We start from the raw sequence: 12405 nt of genomic DNA, 5'->3' as shown, positions 1-12405 counted from the left end.
TTCCTCAGGGTTCTCCGGTTTCCTCCCACACTTCAAAGAAATGCTGGTAGGTTTATTGGCTTCTGTCCAAAATTGGCCTTAGCATATGAATGGGGACCTTGGATTGTGGGCTCCATGAGGATAGGGACCAATGTGAGTGTGCAATGTACAGGGATAGGGACAATTATACACACTCACTCAGGTTGAACTGGATGGACTGCTGTCTTTATTCAACCTTACTAAGCTTATACTGAATTGGCAAACATAAATATTGTTTGAATTGCTATTACAATGCTGATGTTATAAAATGAGTATGCTGTGAATATAGATTTCTTTAAAATGTTGTCCAGTGCTAAACTATGCATAGCCTGCTCCATACTTGATGACACTTTTCAAGCATAGACCAGTAAATATTATACAGGCATATTCATCCTCTCCCAGGAATTGACAGGAAAATGCTGGCAGAAGACAGGTATGAGAAAGCTGCCCCAGGCCCCTACTTGAACATTACTGGTTTACATGCTAATGTAGACTACATATAATAGCATATAGTATTATATAAGTCATACTGTAGTAGTTGAACATACACTGCTTCAGTAAATTGCTTTCTAACAAAACTCTGTCACCAAGATCATACAGAAGAAGCCAGAAAGTACTGAAAACATCTTCATCATAGTGATAGGTCTACATCTAGCATACATAAGACCCCTTATAAAGATCATTTGGATCTGTGATCTGCACAAAAGAATCCATTACAGAATGAGTTTTAATAGAGATGGCTATTGTGAAAAAAATATTTTTGAAGTGATTGTTCCAATGCTCCAATGTTGGTTAATAGTTGAGATGTGCATAATACTGTTTATTTGCTAAAAAAAAGTTAATGGTTGAATTCTTTTCCCCCATAAAAATTATTGATGTATCTGTTCTCTCTGTTCCCATTGGAAATATTTTGTTTATTTCTTGTCCTGGTGAAGGTAAATTTCCCCAGAAGGCACACGCCAATAAACTCAAAGCACAATAAAAATACATTTGGCTGGACTCCCACTTTAATGTGTTGCTTACTTTTATTCAAAAAATGTCTTTGTGTTCCCTCTGCTGGATTGTACATAGGACTAAATATAGAATCCAGCATAGAGAAAGTTATCTTTAGAGAAAACAGAGAAAGAAAATAACGGTTATACTGTAATATGAAGTTTAGAGTTTTGTACATTTGCATGACAAAGACCTATTCTAGATGTAAATTTAAAGCATAGATTTCGATTTTCCTGTTTTCCTAATGAGAAAACAACAGGGCATATTTAATATTATAATGTGGAGCAGAAACGCCTAGTCTGTCAACATAAATTCAGAAATGCCTGTAGGCCTGATTGTAATATACTGATATTTTTGCACTAGGTTTTTTAAAAAAAGGAGTCTGCCCACCCAAGATCATAAATTGAGTTAGTTGGGTCCCCCATCATCTTCATCTGAGTGCCCATTCTTTCTGGCACAATAATGTTACATTACAGTGAATACAGTAAAAGAAATGAGTATTGTGTTTTTTGACATGAGAAGAGTGGCACACCATGATTGGAGACATGTTGAACAGAGAGCAGCAAAGAAATAGCTAGCCATGTGAATCCTAGAAGATATTAGAAACCAGCATGTAAAAATATAAAAAGCTGGCTGGATGGCCAAGGTTGAATGTGCACTGACAGAATCAGCAAGGGAACCTACAAAAATGAAAGTTTCTATAAACATGGTGCTATTCTTTTCAGACATAGATATTATCTCAGTATTTACATTGATATCCTCACTTCGGAGATTTGTTTCCCAAACTTTTTTTTCTACTTTTCCCAAAAGAAAACAGAATATTCTTTTCAATATAAATTAAATAAAAGAAAAACAATCACACATGACGGGAGTAAAAATATGCAGTAAATTCAGTTGCTTGGCAGTCTTTAAAAGGACAAGCATATATTGAATTTGAAGGTTTACAGCTGGCAGCAGTAAGATTTCACAGTACTTGTGTAACTATGGCTGCCTGCCCCTTTAGGACTTGGGCACTGCATAGCCCAGGCATTGCTGCAGCACTGCAGGGTGTCTCTTTTTAAAAAAAAACAATGGCTGGGGGGGGGTGTTGATTGGCCCCACTGGTGGCAGGACTAAGCCTCCCCTCCTAGTGTAAGCAAAAGAGGGAAATGGAGTACAGCCTGGGGGGGGGGGGGAGTTAGTCCTGCCTATGGGTGTCAGACAGTCTTCTAGTGGCAGAGAGGAAGGGATCCCTGCATAATTACAAAGGTGTGAGAAGTGACTCATGATGGTCACAGAGGGTAAGGTGACCTGCCAGAAGCAACCGAGAAAGAAACCCAGTGGGTACTTGTGAAACCCAGATATTGTGGCCTACGTCACCTACTGCCTTTCACACACCCACGTGGACCACCATGGAGAGAGCATTCCATGTGGACCCCCCACAGACTCAGGACTAAGAATGTCCAGAGAAGGTAAAGGTGAAGGCTTCACTCAGTTTCAGACAAGACCTTTTTACTGGTGGTATAGAGCAGTGTTTCTCAACTCCAGTCCTCAAGGCACCCCCAACAGGTCATGTTTTCAGGCTCTCCATTATTTTGAACAGGTGATTTTATCAGTTTCACTGCCTTAGTAATTACCACAGCTGTTTAATCTGTGGGAAATCCTTAAAATATGACCTGTTGGGGTGCCTTGAGGACTGGAGTTGAGAAACCCTGGTATAGAGGACAAGCACCAACCCTGTTTATTTCATTGTATCAAATGTAGCCCAATTATTCCCATTGATATGTTGAACTATTGTTGAGTCCAGTTACAGGGCAGGTCATCACTGGAAATTGAAGGAGATCTCAACATTTTCCTTATCTCCTGGGATATGGGAATAGTGCTTCACTATATAGAATGAAAATATCTTTCTATCTGGTTTATAAATAATAATAGTGTGTGTAAGCCAAAACTTTGTGTTTCAGCTTTAGAGTAGACCAAGGTTAAAACTTCAGTCAAAGTAGTTTATACTTTCCTTGTCCTGCTGGAAGAAATTTCCCTTCACTTCCTGTCCTGGAGATGCAACTGAAAATTTCTGGAAGTCTCTCCAAAGTTAACATAATTCCCATCTTTGAGAGTTGTCTTAAAGTGGAAGTAAACCCCCCTATCGTTTTCAGCCAAGGAAGCTGCCATCTTTGCCTCTGTTTAATCTTCAACTGCTATGGTGCTGCACATGTGATTCGTTATGACACCAGCCATCGGATGGTTTGATAGTTTGGCTGAGAGCACAGCCAATGTGCAGTTAGCATTCCCGGCATGCCTTTTTTTTTTAAACTATTTAAATCAATGGGTTTACTTCCACTTTAAGAACATGTGTGCCCATTGGAGAATTTCCCCTCACTTCTTGCTCTGATGATGACTCAAAAAGCTTGGATGTCCATTAATTTTCCTCAGTAACAACGATCACCAGAATTTGTCAGAATTTGAATGAGCTATTTTTTAAGTATTAGAAAATACAATATAGAAAGGAAGTTGTATTACGTATCAACCTGAGAATCAAACTTTGAACCAGCAATGAAAATGTCAGTTTTAACACGGAGCACCGCCTCTAGACGGCAACAGGTAATGACACTGTACCCTTGCCTCATGATAACCTTCTGAGCAAGCTTTAGCCTGCACGTGTTTTGTTCCCGGGCTACTGTATCTTGCCTCTTTACTTGTTCAACTCTCCACTGTGTAAGGAATTTCATATGGCACAAGGCCAAGGGCGTTAAAGCCTTCTAGCCACGATTTCTGTCATAATATTGCAGCTTCAACTATCTAAATACACCACTTTCAGTCTCCATTAGTTTCCTGAATAAAAGGTTTTGTTTAGCCGTGCTAAGTCACCTCTATTAAAGTGTGTTTATGATAACGGTATTGGAGTATAAGTTGTTCGAGCATTAGCAGACAGCTGATTCAGTGGAGATAGCCTGAATAAATTTACCAAGGTGCACATCCAGCTAATCTGTTTGAAGAATATTGTACGGCATTAGTACCAGCACTTCATGTTATCTGCGCTGACTGATAAGGCACATCTTTATTAAATTCAGTTATTGAAAGGATTCCAGTCAGGGAGTAGAAATATTTTATAATCTGGGAGAAAAAAAAAATTAAGCATCTCTTTGTTAGGAAGAGTTTGGTTTAATGGCTGAGTGTCTAGAGAAGGCTTCTAAACACCTGCAGTACTGTACAATAAAAGCTTTGTGATATTAAGTGGAAATAGCTTTTTCTCCACTCTTACAAGCCTACTTTTAGCGATAGTCTTTGCAGCCAAACACTAGTGTTAGAGCTCCACTTGCTGTCGGTCTGCTGGAAGTGCTCACCTCTACTCTTCTGTGCTCGTTCTCTAAAGGTAATTGTGTAATGAAGTCGCTGATATAGAATAGGCCTAAAACAAGTATTGGAGGAATTTTGCTCCTGTGCTTCAAATTAATATTTCAGTAATGATCGATTATGCTTTGTCAATGTAGGTACAAGTAAACATGCCAATACAACCACACGTATACTGTGGTGTAAATATTTGTACATATCCTATAGCAGTTATGGCAAACCTTGGCACCCCAGATGTTTTAGAACTACATTTCCCATGATGCTCAGCTACACTGCAGAGTGTATGAGCATCATGCGAAATGTAGTTCCAAAACATCTGGGGTGCCAAGGTTTCCCATCACTGTCCTATAGAAAAGACCTCTAAATCTAAATGTAATTTATCAGACCCTAGCTGGGTACCTGTTTCTTACAGCTAAACTGAATAATACAACATAATCTATAAGTAGACAATAATTAATATTGCAAATGTTTCTGAGTAATACCGTTTGCTTCACTTTTAGTAAACTATTGGCTTGTATTGTTATTTAATGATCACTGTGATAGATAGATAGATAGATAGATAGATAGATAGATAGATAGATAGATAGATAGATAGATAGATAGATAGATAGAATAATAAAAAAATAAATAAACAAGATTTCCACAGCTTGGGACAGGTCAGTAAACATGATCTACTTACTGTAAATATAAAAATGATTTTATTTATAAGACTTTGGACATTATGCGTACCAAAGGTATATGTAAATGTAAATGGATGATGGGTATTTGTGTAATATGTATGTAATATGCAGTTGTGCATTATTTATTATGTTTAACATATTTTGAAACACAAAAACCATAGAAAACTTCTGTAAGATATGGCAACATACGAAAAATAAATCTGAATCTCATAAAATTAATAAAGCATGGCAAAGTACTTCATAATAATAATAAATTAATTAATAATAAATATAAGTACTTAGTAATAATATTACAAATACCCCGCACATTGATATACCCTGGAACTTATGCTTTTATTTTTTGAATAATTTGAATTCTGAATAATGATTTCCAAATGCACACAGTTTATAGAAAAAATAGCTGTATATATTGCTGTACTACGTATGGTACTAAATGGTACTAAGTGATCCTACTCACTGTATTTTAACTTCAATCATCTGAAATATTAATGTAACTCCACTCAGCAGTGGGGTTTATTAGCCTGAATTTAAAGCTTTAATCATGGCCATCCAGATTGTATTTTGTGTAGATTTGGAAATACAGGGTACTGCACTTACTAAACTGCTGCACACAGCCACAATTAATTCTAGTCTCTGCTAACTGTGATCGTTCTGTTTTTAGTAGCCACTAAAGTACCACCTGAAAGACATCTAATTGGTATTACGTACATATCTCCGCAGAATCTCCTCGCGCTCTTTTTGATCTTCTAAGCAGCTGACATGGAGGTCAGAGATGCTGATGGCAGATGAGGCTGTCAGAGTCACCAGCAGAACCAGGCAACCTTCCCCTTCTTCCAAATTTAGCTTCAGTTTGTGAGTTTGTTCTTTACTCAAGGCCGACAGGTCAACCTGGCACCTAGAAGCAAAAATTTCAAAATCAGCAAGTGTCTCTCTTCACCAAATAAAATAAGACGGGCCTAACATAGCCCATGTAAAGCCAACAGTATTGTACAACACATCAAATGGGGGATCTGTATATTTGCGATCTGCTACCCGGAGTCAGAAAGTTGCATTTAAATAGTAATACTGCATAAACCCAGCAGTTACATAGCTCAGTCAACCATGTAGAAGAAAAGAAATTGAAAAAACCTATTCATTTCAGAGAATGAAGATCATACGGCGAGGTGTTTGCTCATTTCTGTTACACATAATGAAGGGGCTGGTTCATTCTCTAACAAACTCTGCACTGCATGCTCTAAAATATCTGCAGTTAATGTATTTCTGGTGAAAAGATTTGCTTATTCAGTAAAGCTGTGCAAAGAACAATATTACATTTTGCAGCCAAATTGGGATAATTCTTAACATGTCCGCATTCACATAGTAAAACTTGCAGCTTGCCTTTTTGGATGGTTTTTTTTCTGGAACTTTCAGCAAGGAAAAATTCTACTCTTTTTTCTTTGTTATGAGGGGGTGGGAATGGGAAGCTGTGTTTACCATAATTAACCCTCTCTGGAGGCAGATATCTCATCAGTTGTATTATATTTGAACACTACAGTGTTGATTTACTAAAACCGGAGAGTGAAAAATCTGGTGCAGCTCCGCATTGAAACCAATCAGCTTCCAGGTGTTATTGTCAAAGATTAATTGAACAAGCTGAAGTTAGAAGCTGATTGGCTACCATGCAGAGCTGTACCAGATTTTGCACTCTCCAGTTTTAGTAAATCAACCTGCCAGTCTTAACAATAGGTTAAGGGGTTTAGAAGCCAGGCTACCCCATTGTATGCTAATAAGAACTAGACTTAGCCAGTGCCCAGCCCAACTATTGGGACAGATCACAATGTCAGTCAGCCATGACACCTTCTCCTCAGAAACATCTAAAAGGTAAGAGAAATATGATATATATATATATATATATATATATATATATATATATATATATATATATAATTTTTTATTTTTTTTTTCATATATGATTAATGAATAGGAACACATAACAGACATATTGTGGGGTTTTGACTACAAAAGTGGAAATGTACTTTAACCGCTTGCCGACCGCTGCACACAGATGTATGTCGGCAGAATGGCACAGGGAGGCAAATGGCCAAACCTGTATGTCCCTTTGAATTTGCCGCCTATTGGGAGCGTGCCCACGGGTCCCGGGAAAACTTTATTTGCCGGCGGCCCGCGACTGCGGTGGGGAGAGACAGAACGGGGAGATACCTTTGTAAACAAGGCATTTCCATGTTCTGCCTAGTGACATGACAGAGCGCTACTGTTCCCTGTCATCGGGAGCAGTGATCGCTGTCATGTGAGTAGTAGCCCATCTCCCCCCCGGTTAGAATCACTCCCTAGGACACAGTTAAGCCCTTGATCGCCCCCTAGTGTTTAACCCCTTCCATGCCAGTGTCATTTACACAGTAATCAGTGCATTTTTATAGCACCGATCGCTGTATAAATAAAAATTGTCCCAAAATAGTATCCAATTTGTCCAATTTGTCCACCATAATGTTGTAGTCACAATAAAAATCGCAGATCGACGCCACTACTAATTTAAAAAAAATAATACTAATAAAAAAAATTAGAATAATAATTAACAATAAGGCCGCGTACACACGCGCGGACTGTTCGCCCAACTTTGTCCGCTGAACAGTGTTTGGGCGGACAGTCCGCTCGTGTGTGGGCTTTCAGCGGACAGTTTCAGCGGACAGTTTGACGGACAAGGTTTTTCGGAAATTCCGTAAAACTGTCCGCTGAAACCTTGTTTCAGCGAACAGTCCGCTCGTGTGTAGGCTTGTTCGTCAAACAAAGTTGCGCGCATGCTCAGAAAGGATTTTCACGCCGAAAGTTATAATGCAGTGTATAGGACGTCGTATTTTTCGTCCCGTCGTACGTGCCGTTCACGTCATCGCGCACGGTTTCAGCAAACTGTTCGTTCATCGTGTGTGGCCATGTCCGTCCATGCTAATTTTGAGCGGACTGTTTGCCGAAACTGTTGGACGGACAAAGTTGGGCGAACAGTCCGCGCGTGTGTACGCGGCCTAAAAATTACATTAATCTATCCCCTATTTTGTAGGCTATAACTTTTGCGCAAACCAATCAATATAAGCTTATTTTTTTTAACAAAAATATGTAGAAGAATACATATCAGCCTAAACTGAGAAAGAAATTTGTTTTTTTATATATTTTTGGGGGATATTTATTATAGCAAAAAGTAAAAAAAAATAGCTTTTTTTTCAAAATTGAAATTTTTTGTTTGTTTACAGCGCAAAAAATAAAAACCGCAGAGGTGATCAAATACCACCAAAAGAAAGCTCTATTTGTGGGAAAAAAAGGACGTCAATTTTGTTTGGGTACAACTTCGCATGACCACGCAATTGTCAGCTAAAGCGGCGCAGTGCAGAATCACAAAAAATGCTCTGGTCGGGAAGGGGGTAAAATCTTCTGGGGATGAAGTGGTTAAAATGGGTCATTACTATTTGCAACCAATCTTATTTTACTTTAATGAAAAAGGAATTATGACTGGATGTTGACACTCCCTATTTTTCTAAGGTTATAAATTGATACCAATACTTTTTATATGAATACTTTTTGCGGATGATGACCATTATAGACATATTGCTCCATTTAATTAAAAATATTTGGCAGGGAAATGCAGACATGCTAGCATTTTATACCTCCAAACAATATTAACAGCAGACCCAAAACTAATTTAGCTGTTCAAGACAGAGCAATGCAAAGCTTTCTCAATGCAAATTATTTACCCTTTATGTGAAATGCAGGACATTCTCTCTCCCAGAACCTTAATGCATAGCTAACCTTTTTTTCATAAAAACGCCAATTGAATTTAAAGAGAAAAATAATGTGGTGACCGCAAGGCCAAAGGATTGGGATAAATAGGGAAGACATGAATAAATATGTTTTAAAGATTGGCAATTGAAAGGCTAAAAAAGCAGACACATCAAAGGTTTAAAACTCTTACATGCTCACCCTAACACATGTTAATAGGATGTACTATAATCTAGATACAGTACATAAATAATTACGGCATATCAAGGTATTCTGAACAATAATAAAAAGCTACATATCCAATATCATTTAAATATCTAGATGTATTTGTTGGTGATTTAACATGTATTTACCATATTGAGTATATATGAATTGGACCTTATTAACCAATTAACCAATTGACCTGTATACACCCCTACATTACCAAGTAATTTTAATTTAATGCTGCAATGGTTTTACTGACGATTATTCGGTCATATAACACTGTATGAATTTTCTTACATTTTTGGGACAGATAGCTATTTCTTTTGGAGTCGTATAATAATAACCTAATTATTTTTATTTTTTACTATATAAGGGAAAAAAATACCAAACATTAAAAAAAAAAGAAAACATTTGCCTTACTTTCTGTTATAAAACATCAAAATCCCAGGACGGCACAAATACCACCAAAATGACCCCATTTTATATTGGAAATTAAGAAACATATTACGGTGCTTATACCATATCATTGACAGAGGCAGGATCAAGATAAGATGTACAGCTCACACTCAGAGAAAAGGGGGGTCAAGGGTTAGAGAAACAGATCATCTGCTACCTTTGCACTTTTTTGTGTATTATTTTGAAAACTTAATAAACCATTTTCCTAAAATAGCTCAAATTAATTATCAAATTAATAAATTAATGAAACTCCTTTCTTCTGCCTACTCTGCATTCATTAAATCATTAATTAATAAAATCCTCCTTTTACCCCTTCCTCCATTGTCACACAAAGAGGAGGGTTCATAAATGTAAAGACTTGCTATGTTTACATTTGTGATTGCTGTGATTGAACATCACAGTGATCACCAGGGCACAGAGCCAGTCTCACTGGCTCAGTGTCTTTTGCCTGTGATATTCACTGTCTATTGACTGCGCAATCAGGTATTGTGAGCACACCTAAAAGGTGTTCCAGAAATGTACATGCACCTACCCACTTGTTTATCAACCTATCAAGGTAGTCAGGTGTTTAAAAGCAATGCATAGGCATTCCAGTGTTTATTTTGTTATTATTTTTCCAGACACATGTTAATAAGAGATCAGATGTGTGCTAGTGTTTTAAAAACATAAAGCTTCAGTCACAAAGCTTAAAGCGTTGATCCACCCAAAAAATAAAAAAATAAAAGCCAGCAGCTACACATACTGCACTTGCTGGCATTTAAGAATAGGACACTTACCTGTCCTGAGTCCAACGATGTCGCCTTCATTGCGGGAAAGGGTACCTGGCAGTGTAGCCTCACAGCTTCCTACTGCGCATGCGCAAGGCCCCGCTCCTCTCTCCTACTGGCCCGGCGACAGGGAGAGGAGCAGGGAGGAGGAGGGAGCTCCACAGTGAGGTCACATGCACACTGAATGTCACCTTTTATCACGGATATATACCTCTATCAAAAAATCTTTTGTTATAAATTACTACATTATATGATTTTCATTATTTCATGGCAACCTATTGGGTGTGAGATTGTGACATATTGAGGAGAAGAACATACAAAAAACTAATGAAAGAAGAGGACATTTATATATTGGGTATTGAAAGTGTTTGTGCTGTGCTCTTGGTTGAGACAGCATTTATTTCTGGTGAGTTGCCACTTCTACTATTTTCTGTGTATGGAGAAGCCCTGTCATGGATGAATTATGGCGGCACAGATAAATTGTCAATAATCACTTGGGGCATTTGTTTTACCTTACTGTATTTATTTTTTAATTGTTTTTTTTTGTCATTTTAGCACTGCAATGTTTTACATTTGGTTATGTAGTGCAAGGGCCTGTTTGATTTGATACAAACTGAATAGATTGTTCAGGATGGGTTCCAATTACACAGTTTTGGTAAATCTAAAGGAAACTGTACAGAGATTGTACATTCAGATTGCATAAAGTACGGTCATCTTTGTACAAGTACATAGGAGGGAGCCATTCAGCTATCAATGTTCTTGTAATCTAGGGCCAGATCAGGGAGGTGGAGGATGTAAACAAATCAATGGGATATTTTGGCACATTACGGCTTGCACTTTCTTTACTGTGTTTGTTGTGTGTTTTTTCACTCAACAAAATGCATGTTTGCTTCTGTGTTTGGGGTGCTGTTAACAATTAATGGTGGTAAAAGTGCAACTAATTCATTTTAGGTATACAAAGGCGGCCATACACTATACAATACAATTATACAACCTCCTTAGATTTACCAAAACTATATCACAGAAGGACCTATTTATCCAATCACTTTGTATCCAATCAGGCAGGCTGTTGCACTACATAACCACATTTAAAACATTGCAGTGCTAAAATTTAAAAAAAAACAACAATTCAAAAATAAATACAGTAAGGTAAAACAAATGCCCCAAGTGATTATTGATGTTAGATCTAATGGATATTGTACAATCAGTTTGTATAATGTATAATATATGATAAGCTTTACAGTCTTTCGGGGGACACAGTTCAGTACCAAAGCTCTTCTCTGTCTGTTATGTGATTGCTCAGCTCCTGCACAATCTGCCAAATGTATGATCTATGCAAGAAGAAGGTACAGAACAATTGATCAGTAGAGGTAGAGACTGGCTGTGTATTCAGTGAGAACAGTGCTCACTGACATTGATTGCATGTGAGTATAAAGCTGGGTGGGAGCAATTGCCTGGAGGGGGAGGGCAGGTGCAAGGTATGTGTTAATGAGGTCAGCCGCTGAACATCTTCCTTAGTTCACTAGCAGTTTTCCTGTCCCAAATACAAGGACAAATACCAGCAAGTAATGGAGAAGTTTTCTATAAAATAACCTGGAGGCTGCGGTATGCCTGTTTTAGAATATAAAGAAAGGTTTTTCTTTTCTGCAACAGAAGTACAGTAACCACCTCCCACCCGCGCTATAGCCGAGTACAGCGCTGGCCTTAATTCCTGAGAGGGCGGGTGGTGCGCTCTGTGATTACTGAGTCAATGAGACTCCGCTGATTACAGATCAGAGTCCGATCCCGGGCCCTTACCACGTGATCAGTTGTCAGCCAATGATCTGCTTTTTTTTCCCCCTCGCGCTGACAGGGGAAAAAAAGCCAATCACTGACAGAGGGACATTGGTCCCGAACAGGGAGAGGGATTGCTGCATTACCACCTATCAGTGCACATCAGTCCTGCCAACCAGTGCCCATCAGTGCCTCATCATCAGTGCCACCTATCAATGCTGCCTATCAGTGTCACCTACCAGTGCCCATCAGTGCCACCTATCAGTGCCGCCAACCAGTTCCACTGATTTGTGCCCTTCAGTGCCACCCAGTGCCACCTCTCAGAGCCAACTAGAGCTGCCTCATCATGCCCACCAGTGCCACCTTATCAATGCCTATCTGTGCAGCCTATTAGTGCCCATCAGTACAGCCTATCAGTA

At 38.5% G+C, this 12405-nt stretch overlaps 1 protein-coding gene across 5 annotated transcripts in view; it reads right to left on the bottom strand.

Moving 5' to 3' along the window:
* Positions 1-12405, bottom strand: part of MCTP1 (multiple C2 and transmembrane domain containing 1) — a 1143431-nt gene that overhangs the window by 553890 nt on the left and 577136 nt on the right. For all 5 annotated transcript variants that reach the window (XM_077462382.1, XM_077462384.1, XM_077462383.1 and 2 more), the window contains one exon: positions 5730-5916. In XM_077462382.1, the coding sequence (XP_077318508.1) occupies positions 5730-5916 (187 nt within the window). The remainder of the gene's footprint in view (positions 1-5729; positions 5917-12405) is intronic.

This window comes from Lithobates pipiens, unplaced genomic scaffold, assembly GCF_037356315.1.
Source record: "Lithobates pipiens isolate NorthernLeopardFrog02 unplaced genomic scaffold, aLitPip1_a1.2 Scaffold_3, whole genome shotgun sequence".
Taxonomy (NCBI): domain Eukaryota; kingdom Metazoa; phylum Chordata; class Amphibia; order Anura; family Ranidae; genus Lithobates; species Lithobates pipiens.
Note: the sequence above shows the minus strand (reverse complement) of the source record. Positions and strands in the feature narration are given on the sequence as shown.